We start from the raw sequence: 21,247 nt of genomic DNA, 5'->3' as shown, positions 1-21,247 counted from the left end.
AAGCCGGAACAAAGAGAATGTTTGGTGAATTTTATCGAGGGGAAAGACGTTATTGCCCTTTTTCCTACGGGATTTGGGAAAATCTTAATATACCAGTTAGCCCCGTTAGCGACGCATTACATACATCACGACCAAATAGCAGCGACTGGTTAAATAAAAAAAATACCCGCCTACCGTCGAGTGACTGAATCCTAATGCTGCGAGGTCAGACAGTTTCCAGGAAGTGAAACCAGCTGATGAATCAGACTAATACTGTGGAACATTCCTGGTAAAACATTGACATCTCCATGGCGCAAACAGGTGAACGTTGTTAATGTTGAAAGTACAATATAAATTGAAGACATTATCATCATGTTTAGTAACTAATCTGTTTAGTAACAAAAGTGAACTTTTGTGATTTTGTGACGTAGCGTCGCCTTTGACCTCCATGGTGATGTGTGCGGATCATCCCGGTTTGACCTTTAACCTGACCCTGGTGAGGAGCGAGCCCACGTACAACCAGCCCATCCAGCAGTGGACCTTTGTGTCAGATTTTGCAGTAAGTCCCGATACTAAACTGCAAAAAGTTATACTCTGTCTAGACATGTTGTAATGATTTAAATTAAGAACATTTTACTTTTATTTGAGTTCAACTTGACAAGTAAAATGATCTACCAAGCAAAATCGATTTTGTAAGTGCAAAAAGTTGAGTGAAAGAAGATATATTTTCATATTTTAACTGCAAAAAGTCTTGTTCCATTGGCAGATCATTTTACTTGTCAAGAGAAATTTACTCAAATCATGATAAAACTTTCTCAATTCAAGTAATATTAAGTTGGCAAGATTTACTACTTCAAATACTACTACAACTACTTCAGAGAGACTTTGCGGTAAGACCAGATACTATAGTATATCCATAACAATATTTACAGAAGCCGAGAGGGGTCACAACTAACGCAAACGCCGCAACAAATACAAATGCGACAACACAACAAAAAGCCACAACAAACCAAAAAAAGCTACAACGGAAATGACGGCGGGACTCTATTTTAATGCAAACGCCACAACACAATCGCAAATGCCACAACACATCAAAAAGCCACAACGGAAGTGACTGCGGGACTCTATTTTAATGCAAATGCCACAACACAATCGCAAATGCCACAACACATCAAAAAGCCACAACGGAAGTGACTGCGGGACTCTATTTTTCGACGGACCGATCAAGCAACAAGTGAAGAAGAAGCGCTACAACTACAATCGGTCGTAAAATAGAGTCCTGCGGTCACTTCCGTTGTGGCTTTTTGATGTGTTGTGGCATTTGCGTTTGTGTTGTGGCGTTTGTATTTGTTGCGGCGTTTGCATTAAAATAGAGTCCCCGCGGTCATTTCCATTGTGGCTTTTTTTGTTGTGTTGTCGCATTTGTATTTGTTGCCGCGTTTGCGTTTGTTGTGACATCTCTCGGCTTCCGTAAATATTAGCTTTAATCAGTGATATAAAAAGTACTGAAAATTTGTACCCGGGTAAAATTACAGTTACAGTTCGCGGCTAAAAATGTCTCGGTTACAAATGCAAGGGACGTAAGGATCAGCCTTAAAGTAGAACCTACACAACAAACGCTCCAGTCTTGTACTTAACAAGATTTGAACAAAACATACAGAAAGATTTGTGATAACTAATTCCAGGTCTGATTTATTCAAGTTTTAACTCAAAGCAAAATTTTAATTTTTAGGCAAATTTCAGACAGATCTAGTTTACGCAATTTTTTTGTATCTAATGTGTCAACTAAAAGAAACAAGACATTTAAATCTGGCTCTTTTCAGTTTTTACACAGATAAATCCATATTAAATCCATATGAAAACATTACATGATTAAAAAAAAAAAAAAAACAAAAAACTTTCATTTATGTGAGTAAATTACAGAAGAAGTTTCAAACTGATATCACATAATACTTGGAGCTCTGATCATTAAGAGGAAACTGCAGTGTGAGGTGTGTTTGAAGAGTTTATTTGCTTTAATGGGACAGTGCCACATTAAGAAGCATCTGAACAAATATAAATATGACAGATTAGAGCCACAAAGTGACAATCTCACAGCAGTGAGACAGACAAATCAACTTGAGGTTCTAATTATACTCAGTTTCCAATAGGCTATACATTAAAAGAAAGTGCAATTACCAAAAAATCCACTCAGTCACAGTAACATTTGAAGTTGGTTTCTTTGGTTTTCATTACACATTACACATTACACATTACACGTACATATCATACAGAACTCTTCCTGATGTTCCTGTTCCTTGTGCAGGTGCGGGATTACTCTGGGACCTACACAGTGAAGCTGGTCCCCTGCACGTCCCCTCCCAGCCTGGAGTACACCCTCCCCCCTGTGTGCAACCCCCGAGAGCCCGTGACCTTTGACCTGGACATACGCTTCCAACAAGTGAGAGAAAAAAGATCTGCTTCTGTGTTTTTCAGACCGTACACTCTGTCATATTTATTACTGTGGTGGCCAATAGTTAAAAAGCTTTGAAACCATGAATACAGAAGTTCCCTTTAGTCTCGTGGTGCTGACAGTTGTGCTGCTTTGTGACATTTTAACATGTGCTTTTAAATGAAGACAACGAAACAGCTGTTGGAGTGTGTGTTGTTGTCTTGTGAGCCCCACGTGTGAGTCGAGGTAAAAGCCCCCTCATCTCAGTTGACGGTCCTTCCTCATTTGAGGGGGACGCCACACATTTTTGGTTGTAGGAGCTTTGGAGGTTGCCAGGCTGGTTCCACCAAGTGCCTCCATTCAATTTCATTTCTCTGCAGCGACTAGGTCAGGAATCAGAAGACACTAGACGGTTTGCAAGAACCCTAGAAGTTTTCAACTGCGCACCGGCCAATCAGTGAAGAGCTGTGAAGCCATGACGTCAAACTCAAGTGCCTGTCTGGGTCCCTTTTGTGGTTCAGCACAACAGTAAACAAAGCGGTCGAGATGGATATAGACAAAGACAGACATTCTGTGTTGGCAACGATTCCCAAGATTGAGGATTTAAAGCCGGAACAAAGAGAATGTTTGGTGAATTTCATCAAGGGGAAAGACATTATTGTTCTTCTTTTCTACGGGATTTGGTGCATTACATACATCACGACCAAACAGCAGTGACTGGTTAAATAAAAAAAGTACCCACCTACTGTCGAGCGCACGAATCCTAATGCTGTGAGGTCAGACGGTTTCCACGAAGAGAAATCGGCTGATGAATCAGGCTAGTTTGGGGGGGCTAAGTTCTTCGATGTGGATGCTCACTTAACATGTTAATTTAGAGCAATGATCAATTCTTTCATTGTTGTAGTCACATTTTAGACACTGTGGATGCCGTTTTAATATTTTTTAGACAAAAATGAATATAAATGGGGTTAAAATCTACTACAGTTTGACCCGTACTCTAAATAAAACCACATGACACGGGTCTGTGTGTGTTCTGTGTGTGGCAGGTGAGTGATCCTGTAGCAGCAGAGTTCAGCCTGAACACTCAGCTCCTGTTACTGTCCAAGAAAACCCTGTGGCTCTCAGACGGATCCATGGGCTTCGGGCAGGAGAGCGACACCGCCTTCTCTCAAGGTCAGTCACACGGGGACGAAGAGTGGGGAGAGACATTCACTCACCTGAACTTGGTAAAGAGAATAGCATATGTGCCCTGACCAAACCCTACTAAACTAAAGGTAAAAAGGTAGATGTTAACTTGAAAACTACCACTACATGACATCACAAGGTGGAACGTATGAGCTTTGGAGATGTAGACAGACTAATAACAAAGGGTTACTCAAACATGGATTGTCTGAGGAAGCTTTGATAGTCGCTGAAATCTTAGGAGAAAAAGAAGAGAAGAAGGAGAGAGCGTTTTTAAAATAACGTCTTGAATATTGAATGGCTGTGAGTCATTCGTAGCTCGCTGTGATTGGCTGTGACTGAAAACAGGAGCGAGAAAGCGAACCGAAGCTCCGCAAACTTCAGACGCGTCAATATGTGTTTATGAAAAGTCTTGTTCCATGGCGCTCACCTCCGGATCAAACGCAGACTGAGGAGAGGAGCTGTTGAGCCGGGTTTCAGACAGAAGCCCTAAAGTGAAAGCGTTTCTCATTATTTCTCATCTCCAGCTGTTTATAAAGACAAAGCGGCAATCCAAGTGTCATTTTCCCCACTTTATCTTAAGCACAAAACAATCTCCTCACAGCAATTCCATTTCCAGTGCGTCCAGTGCTTCATTCAAAGCATTAAAGATGCACTGTGTAACTTTTTGGTTGGGGGTCTGTCACCTGCTTATGACATTACAGCTCTACCTTATATTTATTCAATTACAGGTGGTTTTACAGCTCAAAAATTACCTAGAAAAACAAACATTCTGACTGTGAGCGGGGTCGCCTCTCCACAGATCTGACCTGTAACTTGGTCTAGTTTGGTCTCCATGAAGATAGAAAGGTTTAATGCCACACTGTGAAACATTCCAGACAAAGCAATAACATCTCCATGGAGAAAAGAAGAACATTTGACGGACCCTCTACCAGAAAAGTTACACAACGCACCTTTAAGATCATTATATTTAAGATTCACACTCGTTTTCCAAATTTGGTCATTTATTTCGGTGTAAAATTTGACTTCCTTGTTGGAAATCGTCATCACACGAGGGAATTCCTTAACCGTTATCAGGCAAAATTCCCACTTTTGTACACAGAAATGATTATCTGACAAATATAAGACAGAAACTTAAAACTATTGTGTTGAAATCATGTTTATAATATCAGAAAAATGTGTTTCTTAGTTGTTAAATATGCCAAACTTTTCTACAGATTTCTCCCAGTGAATCATCATCAATACTTTTCAACTTTTCTTCACAAACTGCTTCTTGAATTGTGTAAAACTATAATTTATCTTTGCAATTTACAGTTATAATACCACCAAATTAAGTCAAAATTAGGGAATCATAAAAATCTGTCATACGCACTTTAAAGAGACCAATTATGCCTTCTTTTTTTAAAATTATTGGTTTGCCTAATAACATAGTTGCCTAAGTCATATTTGAATGTTTTCGGAAAACAAGACAAAACACATTTTTAGCAAGCATATTGGTATTTTTTTTTATTGATATTGTGTAGAGACGACTAAGACAGACAGTGATTTTAGATTCTAACAAGTGTTCTGATGACTGAGGACAAAGGCAGGGTGATGCAGCAGTGGTAAAAGAGTAAAGTTAGGCAGATATCACAATTTGGCCCAAAAAATAAAAATAAAAAATGAATTGAACACCTTTTAGTTGTATTTATCCTGATTCCGGTGAGTTTGAGTAATCTTTATTCTCCTGTATTCAAGACATCATTGTTCTGATCAGACTCCAGCCCTGGGTTTGTCTGACTTTGAAGTTATAGCTCATATGTAACTGAATTAAAGATAAAACTAAAGTACTGGGACATTATGTTTGTGTAACAGACCCAGTTCTGGGCCTGTTGGGCAGATTAAATGTTTCTGTAAAACACAAGGAAATAATGAGACAAGCAATCGTGCTGTTTCTCTTTGCCTCGCTTCTGCCATATTTATTTATACAATCATGTCAGTCATTCAATCAATGAGAACACTTTGAGCTCAATGGCAGCAAACACTCCCATCATTAGCCTTTAGTCACCGGCAATTTAAGTTTTACATATCAACCAAAACACACTGTGTTCTACCGACCGAGCTGGTCTGTTTTTAACATAGTAGTCTTTTCATCCCACGGGCACACGCGAATGCACTGCGTACCGTTACTACTGTCATGGCTTTAGCGCTTGGGCTCGTGTTTATCACGTGATCGCTTTTGACCAATCAGAGCGAGAGGAACGAGAGCGTAGCAGAGCGGAGCAGGCGCCCTTGGAGCTAACGAATATAAAGCGTTTTTTTTAAGACAACTGAAGGATTTTGAGCGAGAAAAAGTTTATGATCTAAAAATAGGTAAAAATCGCCACAAAATCCGACATTTTTGAAAGTTGTAGGTGCCCTGTCAGCCGAACACGAGCAGGTTGTGATTACATTGCCTCTATGAGAAAAAATCTTCTCTCGGCCCATGGGATTTTTTCGACTGTAGAACCACTGAGTGACACTACGTCAACTCGAGGCAGCTACAAGCAGCAATACTGTATCCAGTTATTTTAATAGATCCATGGCTGTTTCTCTTTGCCTCGCTTCTGCCATATTGGAGAGGAGGACCTCTGACCTCACGATACCGTCTCGAGGAGTCATGCGCCACCTACTGGCGTGAGGGTGTAATTACAGGTTAAATAAAGTTATTACTTAAATTGCTAATTTGGAGGCAATTTAAGTAATAACTTACTACCAATGCATACACAAAAATAAAACATAATGTGAAAACACATTACTGTGTGTCACATTTGGAACATGAGACGCCGCTTGGTTCCTCCTCAGACTCTCCAGGAGCTCAGTGATGCCCGGACACAGATCTGGGAGGACGTCCCACCAGACATCATCCGTCGTCTCATTAGGAGCTTAGAACGACACACAAGAGACAGGAAGCATTTTAAGTTGCGGAAATTACACTTGGGCAGAATGGACTCGCCTGCCACATCATTTCACTTTGATTTTCAGGGTGTCTATAAGCCCTCTGTAGGCTGAACGCTGTATTTCCATTAAAAGAGGTGTCATTCTTTTGCTCCTCAGACATTGCCTTTTTATAAATATCCAGCATATTTTTTTTCACTTTGAGATCTGATGTGTTTTCAAAGTGTTCATTTTTTTTTTAATTTTTGAGGAGTGTATTCAGAAGAAAAGCAAACTGGAAGTTGTAGCAAAATACACCAACACTACTTTTGTTCTGTAATAGACTCTATTCACGCTTAAGTCACAAACCAGGAAGATGTTTGGAAAGATGCGATGACAACTTCCCAGGCCCAGTTTTCTTCTTCTTCATGTCACTGTAGCATTTGTTATGTTTGGGTAATCAACAGTTCCAACCATACCTCAGTTTTCATCATTTCCCCACTGACACACAACTCCGAGCGCACTGGGTTCATGCGATTAGAAGAGACGAGGCGCCAAATTCAAGATGATTCCAAACAGCACATACGTCTGCAGTCTTCATTTTACCGCTGATCACATTTACTTCAGTGGGTTTTATCAGAGTCGGTCGGTGAGTCCAGTGTCGGGAACTACACTGAAAGTTGTAATTTCCAAACGTTTTCCTGATTTGTGACGTAAGCGTGAATCGAGCCTCGATGTTCTTGAAAATCAAACAAGTGTAAACATCTGACAGTGTATTTATCTGTATGTAGTCTCTATATATAGCCCCTTGTGGATCAATAAAGTTCGTCTAAGTCTAAAAATGTTTAAAAAAATGTGCTAAAATGATTATAAAACATGTATTGTGTCAATCATCAATCAATCAAACTTTATTTGTATAGCACTTTTCATACATTTGAAATGTAGCACAAAGTGATTCACATGCAACAGAAAAATTACAATACAATAATTAAAAACAACACCCCATTGTTTCATCCATATATACAACAATTTAAACATAAAAACAAAAACATAAAGCTCCTAAAGGTTATAATAAAAATCAAAATGGAGAGCTAAAATCAAATAATAATAATAATAACGATAATAATTTAAGTTAAAACAGATAAAAGTTTCAATTAAAAGCTAAATTAAAAAGATACGTTTTGAGTTTACTTTTAAAAATATGAACACTCGCAGCAGACCTCAGATCCTCAGGTCGACTGTTCCACAAACGGGGGCCATAAAAGCTGAATGACGCCTCACCTTGAGTTTTAGTTTGGACTCTTGGGACAGTTAAAAGAAGAGAGTCTGAGAGGGTTCATATAATAAAAGCAGATCAGATAAATAAATAGGACTAAGACCATTAAGAGCTTTATAAACTAATAAATAATAATAATTGTTGTTGCCGTCTATTGTATAAGCATAAGAACACTTTGACTTTGACTTTTCTGTTGTCCTTTTCAGGTGACGTGATCTACGGGCGTGTGATGGTGGACCCTGTGCAGAACCTGGGACACTCGTTCATGTGTAACATAGAAAAGGTGTTCCTGTGCACTGGGGCGGACGGATACGTGCCGAAGTACAACCCCACGCAGGGAGAGTTCGGCTGCCTGGCTGATGCGCCGTCGCTGCTCTACAGGTTCAAAATCATCGTAAGTACACTTCACAGGATTGGATTTTTGCAGCTACGGAAACAAATGACAAAGTATTTAGATTCAGGTCAGTGGTTTGAATATTTTTATCAATGGAATTCATTAATTTAAGTATTCAGACATGGCCAGGGTGGTAAACAATTTACCCTGTTCCTTTTAATTCATATTAGAGGGGGGTTTATGTGACACTTCTTGCCCTGGGCCCCCAAATTTCTGTCGACGGGCCTGAACCTGGCTGCTATTTTGTGCCTCCAACTACTCCCGATTATTCACTGACACTTATTCATACTTATAATTTACATTTTTTTGTATTTATCTGTAAAAAGGCAGCTTAAACTAATATCCTACAATTCTCAAACAAACTCCAAGTCCAAGCCGTCTCCTTTCTGATGCTATAACTGACATGATAACTTTGGCGATGGTTGTTCTACTGACATGAAACTTTAGACAGATTTGTGTTTTTACAGGTTTTCAGACATATGTGAGTCCAATTATCTAGTTTTATTCAAAATGACTGTAGGCCGTGTGTAACAAAAACTGGCATCTAAGAGGTTAATCATCTTATGTCAATTATTACCATATTTTTGGGATTATAAGGTGCACTTAAAATCCTTTAATTTTCTCAAAAATCAACAGTTCGCCTTATAATCCGGTGCACCTTATGTATTAATTCTGGTTGTGCTTACTGACCTCAAACTGATTTTATGTGGTACATGGCGCTCAAAAATCTGACAAAATGTTTTAGTACGACTTTGGTAAACTACGAAGCCGCACCGTTTGATGGATTGTTGGAGCATTACGGCTACTGTAGTCAGGAGCCTCGAAGAGTAAAGTGCGAAGTATAGCTCTGTGTCGACTCAACGCACACTTCCGCCGTCGTCTTGTCACCGTCGTTTTCGATTTATGGGTCTGTGTCGAGGTCTATGTGTCACCCTAAAAAGCACAGAATAGACTCACCATCAGCAGCTCATCGTCTGTGACAGAAAGAACACTCATATTCCACTGAGTCGTGTCCTTTTTGTCTGACAGAAGCTGTACAGCATCAGCGCACAAGGAGCGAGCTGTTTTTTCGGCACTTATAGTTTATGCAAATGAGCCATGTGGTTTTAAGTTTCATTTCTGTAAAACGTAAACAAATGTGCGCAAAGCTGCATTAAACACGTTATTACTCAGTGTGTATTTGAGTCCTCCTGGTAAGAAATTAAAAAAACTTAAATTCTCCACCCACATTCTCATTCATAATACACATTCACCAAGACAGGGAGGCAACGCCGGGCGAATTACGCCACGATTACGCCAATGGATCGTGGACGTCTGGACTAAGGGATCAGGCTCAAGTTTCGCTTAATGCGCTTTATAATCCCGTGCGCCTAATGTATGAAAATAGACGAGAAAATTCAACATTATTGATATTGCGCCTTATAATCCGGTGAGCCTTGTTGAATTGATCATGATTCAGGCGTGTTTGAGTAATCTTAATTCTCCTGTATTCAATCTTATCTGAACTGAAGTTAAAAAAAGTTAAATTATTCTACAATTAAAGGCACCAAGTTCAGGTTATTTTAGAGTACTGAAGACTACGGCAGTTCAGTTGAGGAGAGAATTGCTTTTAACCTTAAGCCTACGACTACATGAGCTTTGGTGATGTGGACAGACTGAAAGAGAACTCAAAACATGTGCGAATGGAAAAAAAACACAACTCCAGGTATGTTTTTGAGGAGATAACAGCATTATAATGTGACTAAAAGCTCACATCAGTCAGTTTTGCGTAATATAAGACCTTTAAGATAAATTATTTCCCTTTTTTCTCTCTAGGACAAGGCCCAGCCGGAGACGCAGGCACGCTCCTTTGGCAGTGTTGCGTTCAATGCCCTGCTGGCGGTGGACGATCCCAGCGCTCTGCCTCTGGTCCGACAGCCAGGATCAGACGGATTCAAGCTGGACTCCACGGCTCTGTTCCAGGTAATGGGCAGGAAGGCAGCACACATTTATAGTTTGGGGTGCAGACTTTTCTGGTACAGGGTTTGTCAAATGCTTTTGTCCGTGCAGATGTTGTTGTTTTGTCTGGAATGTTTCACAGTATGGCATGAAACGTTTCTATCTTCATGGAGACCAAACCAGACCAAGTTACAGGTCAGATCTGTGGAGAGGCGACCCCGCTCACATCAGAATTGTTGAGCTATAAAACCACTTGTAATTGAATAAATGTAAGGTGGAGATGTTTAATGTCAAACTGAATCAGTGTATCATTTGTTCATTCATTTTTCAAAACAAAAAACAACAATTTTCTTCATTATTTGTTTATAAAACCAAAATGAAAAAAAAAGGATAACAATTTAACAAAAAATCGAAAAACTGAAAAAACTAAATGGATAATGGAAAAAACAGATCATGTTTCCCGTTTTTGTGACTTAAACTGCGATGCCGGATTTTGCACCACATACAGACTGAACCAGGACTATACTAGGACTATACCAGGACTATACCAGGACTAAACCAGGTCTGGGACCAAGACCAGGACTGAGACCAGGACTGAGTCCGGGACCGGGAATAGGACCAAGACTTAGACCAGGACTGAGACCATAACTGAGGCCGAGAACAGTACTAGGCTTGAGACCATGACCAGATCGGGAACAGGACCAGGACTTAGACCGGGACTGAGACAATGACTGAGACCGGGACTGAGACCGGGACTGAGACCGGGACTGAGACCGGGACTGAGACTGGGACTGAGACCGGGACAGGACCGAGATCGGGACCAGACCAAGGCTGAGACCAAGACCAGACCAGGACTGAGACCGAAACCAGAAGGGACCAGACCAGGATTGAGACCAGGATTGAGACTAGGACCAGACCAGGACTGAAAATGGTTTTGGTTCGGTCCTGGTTCATTCCGTACGCTGCACAAACGTCCGACATCGCAGTTTAAGTCACGGAAATCGCCGATATCTGTTTTTTTCCATTTTTCATTTTCACACAAAACCGAAAACTGAAAAAACGAATCCTTATGTGTTTTTTCATTTTGGTTTTGGAGACAAATAATGAAGAAAATTGTTGTTTTTTAAACTTTCTTATTTTTGGTTTTATATTGAAAAACGAATGAACGAACGATACACGGATTCATATTGTGGAACATTGCCCCAACCAAAAAGTTACTCAGTGCAACTTTGACATGTTAATTAAGTCTTTTATGGACATAACATGGAATAATTCTTTTATTATCGTCTCATTTTGAACTCTTTGTCTTTGCCGTTTGAGCATTTTTAGTCAAGACTGAATATTCTTTGAAAATGGGTCAAAAATCCTTGGGGAAGCTGTGGGGGCGCAACGGACATTCAAGGGAAGACTAGTGCCCCACATTTCATAAACAAAGACTCTTTCCAAAGTGCTGCATAGAGACAAAAAAATCTACAATTTAATACAATAAAAACAACAGTGTAAAAACAAACAAATTAAACCGTAAAATAGACCCATAAGAATAAAAAAAAATCAATAAGACAAAACAATAAAAGTGAACAGAGGAGCACACAACTCACGCGGTGTTAAAAGCCAGAGAATAAAAGTGGGTCTTAAAGGTCTTATATTACACAAAATTGACTCTTGTGAGCTTTTATTTTTGTCAGTTTTGTACATCTCAGCTTTTCTTTTTTGCATAACTTTGGCTGTATTGCATCCAGTGTTATGCAAGTTCACAACAAACTGACTTCTGAGTAAACTGTGTGTATATCATGTCCGAGATGGTTCATGTTTTCAGAGATCAGACGTGTGCAGGTTTAGTCATTTCACTCACTTTATTTATGTTGGTCACTTTATTTATTTTGGCTCCTGTTGTGATGAAAAGACTGAAAAGTGTTTGTCTTTTGGATGCATATGGGTCCGGTCAAGCGGTAACGGAGGGAAACAGATTTTTTACATTCAAATGTCTCTTATTCAGAAACTAGAGGGACTATTGAAATAAGTAAAGTATCAGAATGTAGGAAAGAGTTACACTCCAACGGGGTAAAGTTAAACCTGTGATATTCTTTCAAGTTGTTGACAAAAAATTTTAAAACTCCGTCAGTAAAGGAGGGAATGAAATATGCAGCACTTTTTGGGCAATAAATACAAACAGTGATAACTCTTGGTTCTCACTTACATATCCTTAACAAACTGGTTTGAATATTTGCTTCATATAGTTTTCTACCATATGGTACAAGATTAGGTTGAAAAACCTCTTACTTTTTGAGTCATGAGATTTTTTATTAAGAAAGGTCATGGTAACGGAGGGAAAAGTAACAGAGGGAAAATTGTGCAAACAAGTAGAAGGTGCAGGATTTTGCATAATTTGTCGCTTTTTTCTTCTGAATACTTTAATATTACTTCAAAATGAAAGGAAACTATTTCTATAAAATATGTCAGTCCTTCCAAGCAATTTTTTTATCATTTTAAATCTTTTTTTTTTTTTTTAATCATGTACCTTCATCAACAGTTCAAAGATGGAATAACACAAGATATGATGAAATACATCCATTTATTGACATGATTTTCAGGTCTTTGAAATTTGGGAAATAATTTTTGTTCCATGTTTCATACATGGTCTGTTTAAAACGTATGTAACTTTAGAACCAAAAATGGTACAGAAAAAAGGTAAACAGTTTCATAAACTAGAGTACATATGTATCTGTTCAATACATTTTTATATCAGATGCATTAACTTGAATTTTTGGCCTTGCTGTTTACTTCTGCTTGACCGGCCCATGTGCACTCAACTTTATGTTGCAGTAACCAGGATACTGCGTTTACATGCACCATTATGAAACCGAGATGCTCAAAAAACCCCAATCATACCCGGCACACTGATGTGCATGTAAGAGCATTCAGTGAGTGGTACAGTGTCTCCAAGGAGGAGCCAGAGATGAAACGTGGGACTGTGAGGCCGCAACTCCAGTGTTGGCGCTGTCAGACGCAGCCTCGTCTCCTTACGCTACGCACAGCAACCTACATTCGGTTTGTCGATTCAAAATGAACATGCTCGACGAATTTTGTTACAGAAATCGTTTGTTTGCAGAGTTTGCGTCTGTTTTTACTTCCCGACCCCCATTTGCTTTTTGTGATGTCGACATGTCATCCGAAACCAGCAATATGGTTCTTTAAGGTGTAGTTATTTATTATGAAGTCATGTTGTATTTTAAATCAAAATTAAATGTAGTAAAACATAGTATATAGCATAAAATGAAAAAATGAAACTGCACTCACATACACTCACCTGTGGATTTGGGTTACATCAGGCGCTTTGGTGTTTTATCCGTCTTTTGGTTGCATTTAAAACTCCTTCATGTTCTTTGGATTTGATAAAAAGAGTTTTGAGTTCACTTCAGAGGATGAGATGGAGTCCTTGTTCTTAAGCTGCTCTGGCCTCCTTAGACGAGTCTGAGTGGGGGAGAGAAGATCAAATGTCCTCATATACTGGCCCACTCAACCATATCTGTCTGGAACGTCTTTTTTAGTTTTAACAGGCTTCAGTGAAGGAGAAATCTGTCTAAAGGTCCATATTAAACTATTTTCAGATTTATGTTATAATGGTTCTTCTTCACAGACAGACCTGGAGTTGAGTTTTGTTTCATTCACACATGTTTAACACACAAATCCTGCATATTTAGGCTGAGTTCTTCTCCTAAACAGAAAACACTCAGTTACACCTTGTGACGTCATGTACAGGAAGTGCTCCAATATGTTTTTAAACTCCATACACCTTCACTAGAATCATTTGGATCATTTCAGGCTTGGACTTAGGGCTGCTCAATTATCATATCACGATTATTTTGCTCAATATTGAAATCACGATTATTCAAACAATTATTTTTTAGTTACATGATGCATTTATTCAGCATTTCTCTCCAAAAAAACAAACAAAAAACCTTTGTTATTGATAATATGCACAAAACTTTCAATTGAAAATAAATATAGGCTACAAATATATGAACCTTAGAGCAGTTTTGCGATATATAAAACATAAAATAAACTTCGAACATGAAAAAAGGCACAGAAAAATATAAATGTATCCAAACTGAACTATTTATCCAGCTATTCAACAATTTCCATATTTAAAAAAATAAAATAAATATACTTAAAAATATCCCAAAATATACTTTCAAGCTTTAAAGGTTGTATGGAGGATTTTTTTTTTTGTTTCAAATTGTCAGTGAAAGTTTTAAATACCATTACAGAGACGCAGCAGCTTTGTAATTATAATGACCAAAAAAAAAAGAATGAAAATCTATCAACTGTGGACGTAGTGAGGACAGATAAACATCAGCCAATAGAAAACGAGGCTCCCTCATTTTCTATTGGCTGTTAGGTTGTCAATCAAACTCCCTAGTGTAACTGAGTCGTCGGCGCGCAGGGATTATGTGGTTTACGCAGCGGTTCTTAGAGGCTTTTTCAAACTGTAGCTTCCTCGCATTTCGCACAAAGTTTGTCGCGATGGCGGACGAGAATCCACGACCAGTTCGCCGCAAAAGAAAGTCCGTTTTTGAGGTCGCTGAAAGAAGAAGAGAAGGAGAAAAGGAGCGAAGACAAACTGAGGTGATTCTTGGAGATTCCTTCCACCGATGGTGCGACTGAAACAGACGAAGGGTCTAAAAACTGACGCATCGGTCACTAAATTACCTCTAGACAGGAAACTTCAACAGTAATTCTGAACGCGCACAAGGACTGTCGCTGTATTTCTCTTCCCTTAAAAAAATCCTCTATACAACCTTTAAATCTTTTCAACTTGATTATATGAGTCAATCAAAATTCAATTAATTGCAAAGTAAAATTGTAATTCCTGACCTGGAGTTGCAAATTGCTACTGAACTAAAGGTAAAACGTAGCTGTTAATTTGAAAACTACCACTACATGACATCACAAGGTGGAACAGAGTATTTTGAGCTTTGGAAATGTAGACAGACTAACAAAGGATTACTTAATTAAACATGTGTGAATGAAACAAAAGTCCATGTTTATGTGGAGGTAACAACAATATAGCACGGCTCAAAGCTTAGAAAGAATCAGATTTGTGTTATTTTGCAGTGGTCCCCAATGTTTTTTTGCATCATGGACTGGTTTAATATCAGACAATATTTTCACAGACCGTCCTTTAAGGTGTGGTGGATAAATACGACAAAATAAAATGATACGACCGAGCCAAAAACTGGTATTTTGGAAATATAATAATAAACATTTCCAAAGATGTCCGTTTTTTAACTCATTTTGCAGCTTGTGGGTTTAATGTTTAGCGTTAATGTATCAGAGACAAGTGTCATGACCAGTGTTGGGAATAACGGTTTTTAAGTGTAACGGCACTTTTAACGGCACTATATTTTCGGTAATAGAGTATCTAATTAATTACACTCCCCATTGTTAGAACGCTGTGATCATTACTGGGAAAGCAAAGTGACGTGTTACAGTTGTGTTGAATGAGGCTAAGAAGTTGGGTGGGCGGAGTCTCTGCTCACATTGCCGCGTCGTTTCTTTCCCTCTCACTTCGAGCTAAATGAGACAAACTCTAACGAAACCGCGACAATGGCAACGACGAGCCAGAGACGTTCAAAGGCAGCGTTTTCAAACTGGAAATACCGACAACATTTCTCCCTCAATGAAATAAAGGGCAAGAATGTGGATGTGAAGTGTAACTGTGGCCTTTAACTTCTTAGGTTCTTTTTAAAGACAATGCAGTAAAGTGTATTTACCTTGTTGACATGTTTCGGCTGCTCGCTGCAAGCCATCTTCAGAACTGTAGAACTATTTCAGTAGTAAGAACACTATTCGAACGGGCCACACTCATCACAGACCGACAGGGAGGAAGAGGAGAGACACATCATACAAGCACTCAAACAATGTCAGTATCCCAGCTGGGCCATAAACAAAGGTAGACAACAAGTTATCAATAAAACCAACAAACCCCGGAAAAAAACACAACAATGCAACACAGGGCAGCAGGACCACAAGAACATAGTCACACTACCGAACATCAGAGGAATAACCGAACCCATCCAGAGAGCCATGAAAACACACAACATAAGCACTGTAGTAAAACCATACACAAAACTCCGCCAACTACTCGTACATCCCAAGGACAAAATCCCACAAGAACAAAAATGCAATGCCATCTACGAAATCCAATGCAAATCATGCAATAAATCATACATAGGGGAAACAGGCCGGGCATTTCACATCCGAAAAAAGGAACACCAAAAGGAATGCGAAAAGGAAACGTCAGGGAGACTCACCAGAACACAAAAAGACAAAGCAGAACAGGAAAACCTAAAATCCGCCATATCAGACACTGTAAAAGGAACAACCACATTATGGATCGGGACGGGGCTCGGGTCATTGGATCGGAAAACAACAAGTTCAAACGCTGGATCAAGGAGGACACTGAAATCAGGAAACGAGGCACGGACAGGATTAACCGTGATGACGGAGCGTTCCTCCTTTCACACACCTGGGACACCCTCCTCCAGAGACACCGGGCGACGGGAGGCGTGGTCAGTCTGAGCGACCTGCCAGGTCCATCAGGCTGACCACGCCTACAGGAAGTAACAACAGCTGATATACGACACGTCACCACTAACACCGGTGACAGTTCTGAAGATGGCTTGCAGCGAGCAGCCGAAACATGTCAACAAGGTAAACACACTTTACTGCACTGTCTTTAAAAAGAACCCAAGAAGTTAAAGTATATAAGAAGACATAATGAACATCATTGGCGTAACTGTGGCCTGTCCACGTCTGCCTCAAGTAACTCGAATCTAAAGCAGAGCCTCACATCGTCACGTGCTCACACACCTCACTCTGCTGTTCACCCCAAGTCCCAGTGCAGTGAGCCTGAGCTCCAGCCAATTTGGAGAAGGAGCCACTGCATTAAAGCCAAACTCGGTTTTTCGGGCAGTAGTACATGACATGAAAAATAACTAGATAATTACTTTGCTGAGTAATTAATTACTTTTACAGTATGGTACTAAGTTACTAACTCTATTTCTTTATGGGGAAAGTAATTTGTAATGGTAACTAATTACTTTTTTTTATGTAAAATGCCCAACACTGGTCATGACCTGCATCAAGAGTGAGTCAGACGGATGTAACAGACAATTCGGTCATTGTTCAAAATAAAACATTGTTCAGACTAGGGATGGGCATTCGATTATTCGATTTTCTTAATCGATCGTCGGGAGAATTAACGATCGATTATCGATTAATCATTAACGTTTTTTATATTCAAATTTATCATCATTAGTATTACTATCTGCACTACTAATCTACATAAATAAATTCAAGTTTACGACATATAAACCGTAACGACTCTAGAGCCACATCAGCCCGTTTGACATTATAATTGTGTTTAATTCAGTTTTGCGCAACTCTCACAGAAACGTAAACTTAAAACCGCATGGCTAATTTGCATAAACCAAGCGAAGAAAAAAACAGCTCTTGTGCGCTGATGCGACACGACTCAGTAGAATACAGGTTAGTGTGACCATATTTGCGTTTGTCAAAACCAGGACACCGTACGGGGGGAGGGAGGTGGGGACTCGTCATTGACATTGCGCGACTCTCACCTGGTAAAGCTTTTTCCCACTGGACACCGAAACATATGTGCTGCTTTGTTCACTGTGCACATGGCCTCACACTTGTCCCGAACGGAACAGAAAGCGTGGAATTTCTTGCACAAATGCGTATTTAACGATGACTTGTACTTCGGCACGTTGCAGACTGACCGACTGTTTGTGTCTCGCTCCTTCTGAGTGCAGAGAGACACATGTACGGACCCCTGTTTGTTCACCCTATGCTACACAGCAACCTACATTCAGTTTGTCGATTAAAATTAACGTAATCGATGAAATTCTTAATGATCAATTATCGATTAATCGACGAATCATGCCCATCCCTTGTTCAGACTCAGATGATAAATAAAACAGAAATAAAGTAAGTTATTTATTCTTTCTGTGCAGCCTTGTACCACACCACCTGGACTGGAGACTGGTACAAGTGGTTTTATAGCTTAAAAATACCCAGAAAAAAAACAGGCACCACTGATCTGACCTGTAACCTGGTCTGGTTTGGTCTCCATGAAGATAGAAAAGGTTTAATCCGATATTGTGAAACATTCCAGACAAAGCAGGACAAAAACATTTGACGGACCCTTCACCAGAAAAGTTACACGATGCACTTTTAACTAAACATTTTTCTTCTTCTCTTCCAGGTCTCTGCCGGTCGCGAGTGGTACATCCACACCATCTACACCGTGCGCTCCAGAGAAAGCTCCAACCGCGGAATCGGCAAGAGGAGCCTGGAATACCACCACGCCCTCTCCTCGCGCCCCAACCACGGCCGCCACCTTCTGTCCAAACGCTCCGGCCAAGACCTCCCGGACATCGCGGACCAGATCGGCGAATCCAACAACCGCGGGACCAACATCCTGCACATCGCCCTGGACCGGAGCAGCCAAGTCCGAACCAGCCCGGAGAAGGAGGTGATAACCAAAGGGATCATTCCGAGAGAAGTGAACCAAAACAGAGACAGCGACGATAAGTTAGTGCTCATCATCGGAGTTCTGGTGGGGCTGCTGCTCACGGTGCTCATCGTAATCTTGGTGGTTTTACTGGTGAGGTCCAAACGCGGCCGAAAGGACACGCCCAAAAATTCGACCAGCGCGGAGCCGATGGTGACGCAAGGAGGCAACGACAGCTCGGAAGTTTGACGGAGAAGATACAAGACGAGAATAATGTCTACGTGAGTTAAAAAAAAAGGCTGGAATTCAGAATTTAATCTTGATTTGAGAATTTTTTTTAGCTTTTTTCCCATTTTCGCTTGAATTAATTGTTGTAAATTTAGCATTTTCATTCAACGTTTTAGTTTTGTCCTGGTGCACTGTGTAACTTTTTGGTTGAGGGTCCTTCGCCTTCTTGTTTCCATGGAGATGTCATTGCTCTGGAATGTTCCACAGTGTGACTTTAAACAGCTCTACTTTACATTTATTCAATTACAAGTGGTTTCATAGCTCAAAAAAAACTTAAAAATTCAGGGATTCTGATTGCGGGCGGGGTCGCATCTCCACAGATCTGACCTGTAACTTTGTCCGGTTTGGTCTCCATGATGATAAAAATGTTTAATAACACACCGTGGAACATTCTAGACAAAGAAATAAAAGCATTTGTTTTAAAGCTCAAAAATCCCTAAAAAAAAATCAGGCGTTCTGACTGAGCGGGGTCGCCTCTCCACAGATCTCACCTGTAACTTAGTCTAGTTTGGTCTCCATGACGATAAAAATGTTTAATATCATACCGTGGAACATTCTAGACAAAGAAATAAAAGTATTTGACAGGACTTCCACCAGAAAAGTAACACAATGCACCATGAAATACTGAATTTTGTAAAATAGTTATAATTTTTTGAAAGGTATTTTTTCATTTTCTCAAATTTTTATTGTATTTTTGCCAATTAAATTGCTAATTTTGGTTTGGTTTTATTGTTATTATTTTTTTAAGATGGTTACTCCTTTTTTGTCAAAGATTACCAACTGCATACCATTGGGAATTGGCAAATTTTTATGCCAGATGCCCTACCTGGCTGTCACAAACCGTCCTTTACTTACTTAATCAGCTCAAATCAAGACTTATATTCTGAATTGAAGTTGTTTTAATTCACGCAGATATTCGTTTGTCTGTAGATTTTTTGTTTTGCAAGTGCCTCAAATGACGATGAACAGATTGTGTGGAACTATTGAAACTTTGGAGTGCGGTTTTACTTGAAAAATGACGTAATTTCTTCCATGAAAGAGAAAAAAAAGAGAAAGAGACTTGTTTCATTCACAAAGACGGCGCTACAATGGACTGGTAAAAGTTGGAAAGTTAAAAGAATGAATCGTGATGAAATTTCTGTAATGATTTCCAATTTAAAAAAAAAAACAACCCAGAGTCCAAAGAATGTAATTATAAAAAAAAAAAAAAAAAAGAGTTTTAAAATGTGTTTGGGCCTATTTACAACGCAGGATTAACATTTCAATTTGTATTATTATTACTTTTTTTGTTTACTTTTACAGGTGCACTATGTGACTTTTCGGTGTCCGTCGCCTTCTTGTTTCCATGGATACGTCATTGCTCTGCCAGGAAAGTTCCACAATATGACTTTAAACAGCTCAACCTTACATTTATTCAATTACAGATGCTTTTATAGCTCAAAAATACCTAGAAAAACAAACATTTTGACTGTGCGCGGGCGTCGCCTCTCCTCAGATCTGACCTGTAACATAGCCCGGTTTGGTCTCCATGACGATAGAAAGGTTTAATGCCACACTGTGAAACATTCCAGACAAAACAATGACGGACCATCCACCAGAAAAGTTACATAATGCGCTTTTAAGTTTGTCCCAAAGCGGTAATATCGTAGAATTCTAACAGGCCTTGTGCGCAAAATAATCCAAATTTAGGACCGTCACCATAGCGATTAACAATATACGGTAGCTTTTGATTGGGAAAAGTCTGGATCGTTTCAAATTGTGACATTAAAACGCTTTGTTCAAATCTGCTGGCAGGATTTTAAAAAAGGTTTACGGTTTTCGGTTTTGAGTCGTTTGCCCACCTCAACTTTAAAGCTGCACTGAGTAACTTTTCTACTGTGGAGAGTCCGTCACCGGCTTCTCTCCGTGGAGATATTGCCTGGAATGTCCCACAGTACGGCATTACACTCTTTTAGCTCTACGGAGACAGCAGGTGACGCCGCAGAGCCAGGTTACATGTCTGATCTGTGGAGAGGCGAGCCCAAACACAGTAAGAATGCATGTTTTTAGGTCAATAAAAAAAAACGATATTATGAAGTAAATGTAGGACAGATATGTTTAATGCCATACACTGGGACAAAGCAACAACATCTCCATGGAGACAAGCAGGTGGTAGAAAAGTTACACAGTGCAGCTTTAACTCTGACTTTATGTTAAACCTGCTTTGTGACACCTTCGCTTACAAAAAAAAAAAATAATTGCTGCTTTTTGTAGTTAAAAGCAGCCGGGCGTATGATAGATGGTGTGTTACTGCCCTCTTGTGGTTAAGGCAAGACACTGCTGGTGATG

At 39.6% G+C, this 21,247-nt stretch overlaps 1 protein-coding gene across 1 annotated transcript in view; it reads left to right on the top strand.

Moving 5' to 3' along the window:
- LOC110162886 (FRAS1-related extracellular matrix protein 2-like) overlaps positions 1-18,880 on the top strand; it is a 254,137-nt gene extending 235,257 nt beyond the window's left edge. Inside the window, 6 exon segments of the mRNA XM_055166709.1 lie at positions 411-538; positions 2,285-2,419; positions 3,457-3,583; positions 7,970-8,157; positions 9,973-10,119; positions 18,383-18,880. Of these exon segments, the coding sequence (XP_055022684.1) occupies positions 411-538; positions 2,285-2,419; positions 3,457-3,583; positions 7,970-8,157; positions 9,973-10,119; positions 18,383-18,880 (1,223 nt within the window).
- Positions 18,881-21,247: the final 2,367 nt, after the last annotated feature.

Source organism: Boleophthalmus pectinirostris, unplaced genomic scaffold (genome assembly GCF_026225935.1).
Source record: "Boleophthalmus pectinirostris isolate CB_2022bp ecotype Guang Dong unplaced genomic scaffold, ASM2622593v1 HiC_scaffold_9, whole genome shotgun sequence".
NCBI lineage: Eukaryota > Metazoa > Chordata > Actinopteri > Gobiiformes > Gobiidae > Boleophthalmus > Boleophthalmus pectinirostris.
This window is presented reverse-complemented; position numbering and strand designations above follow the sequence as displayed.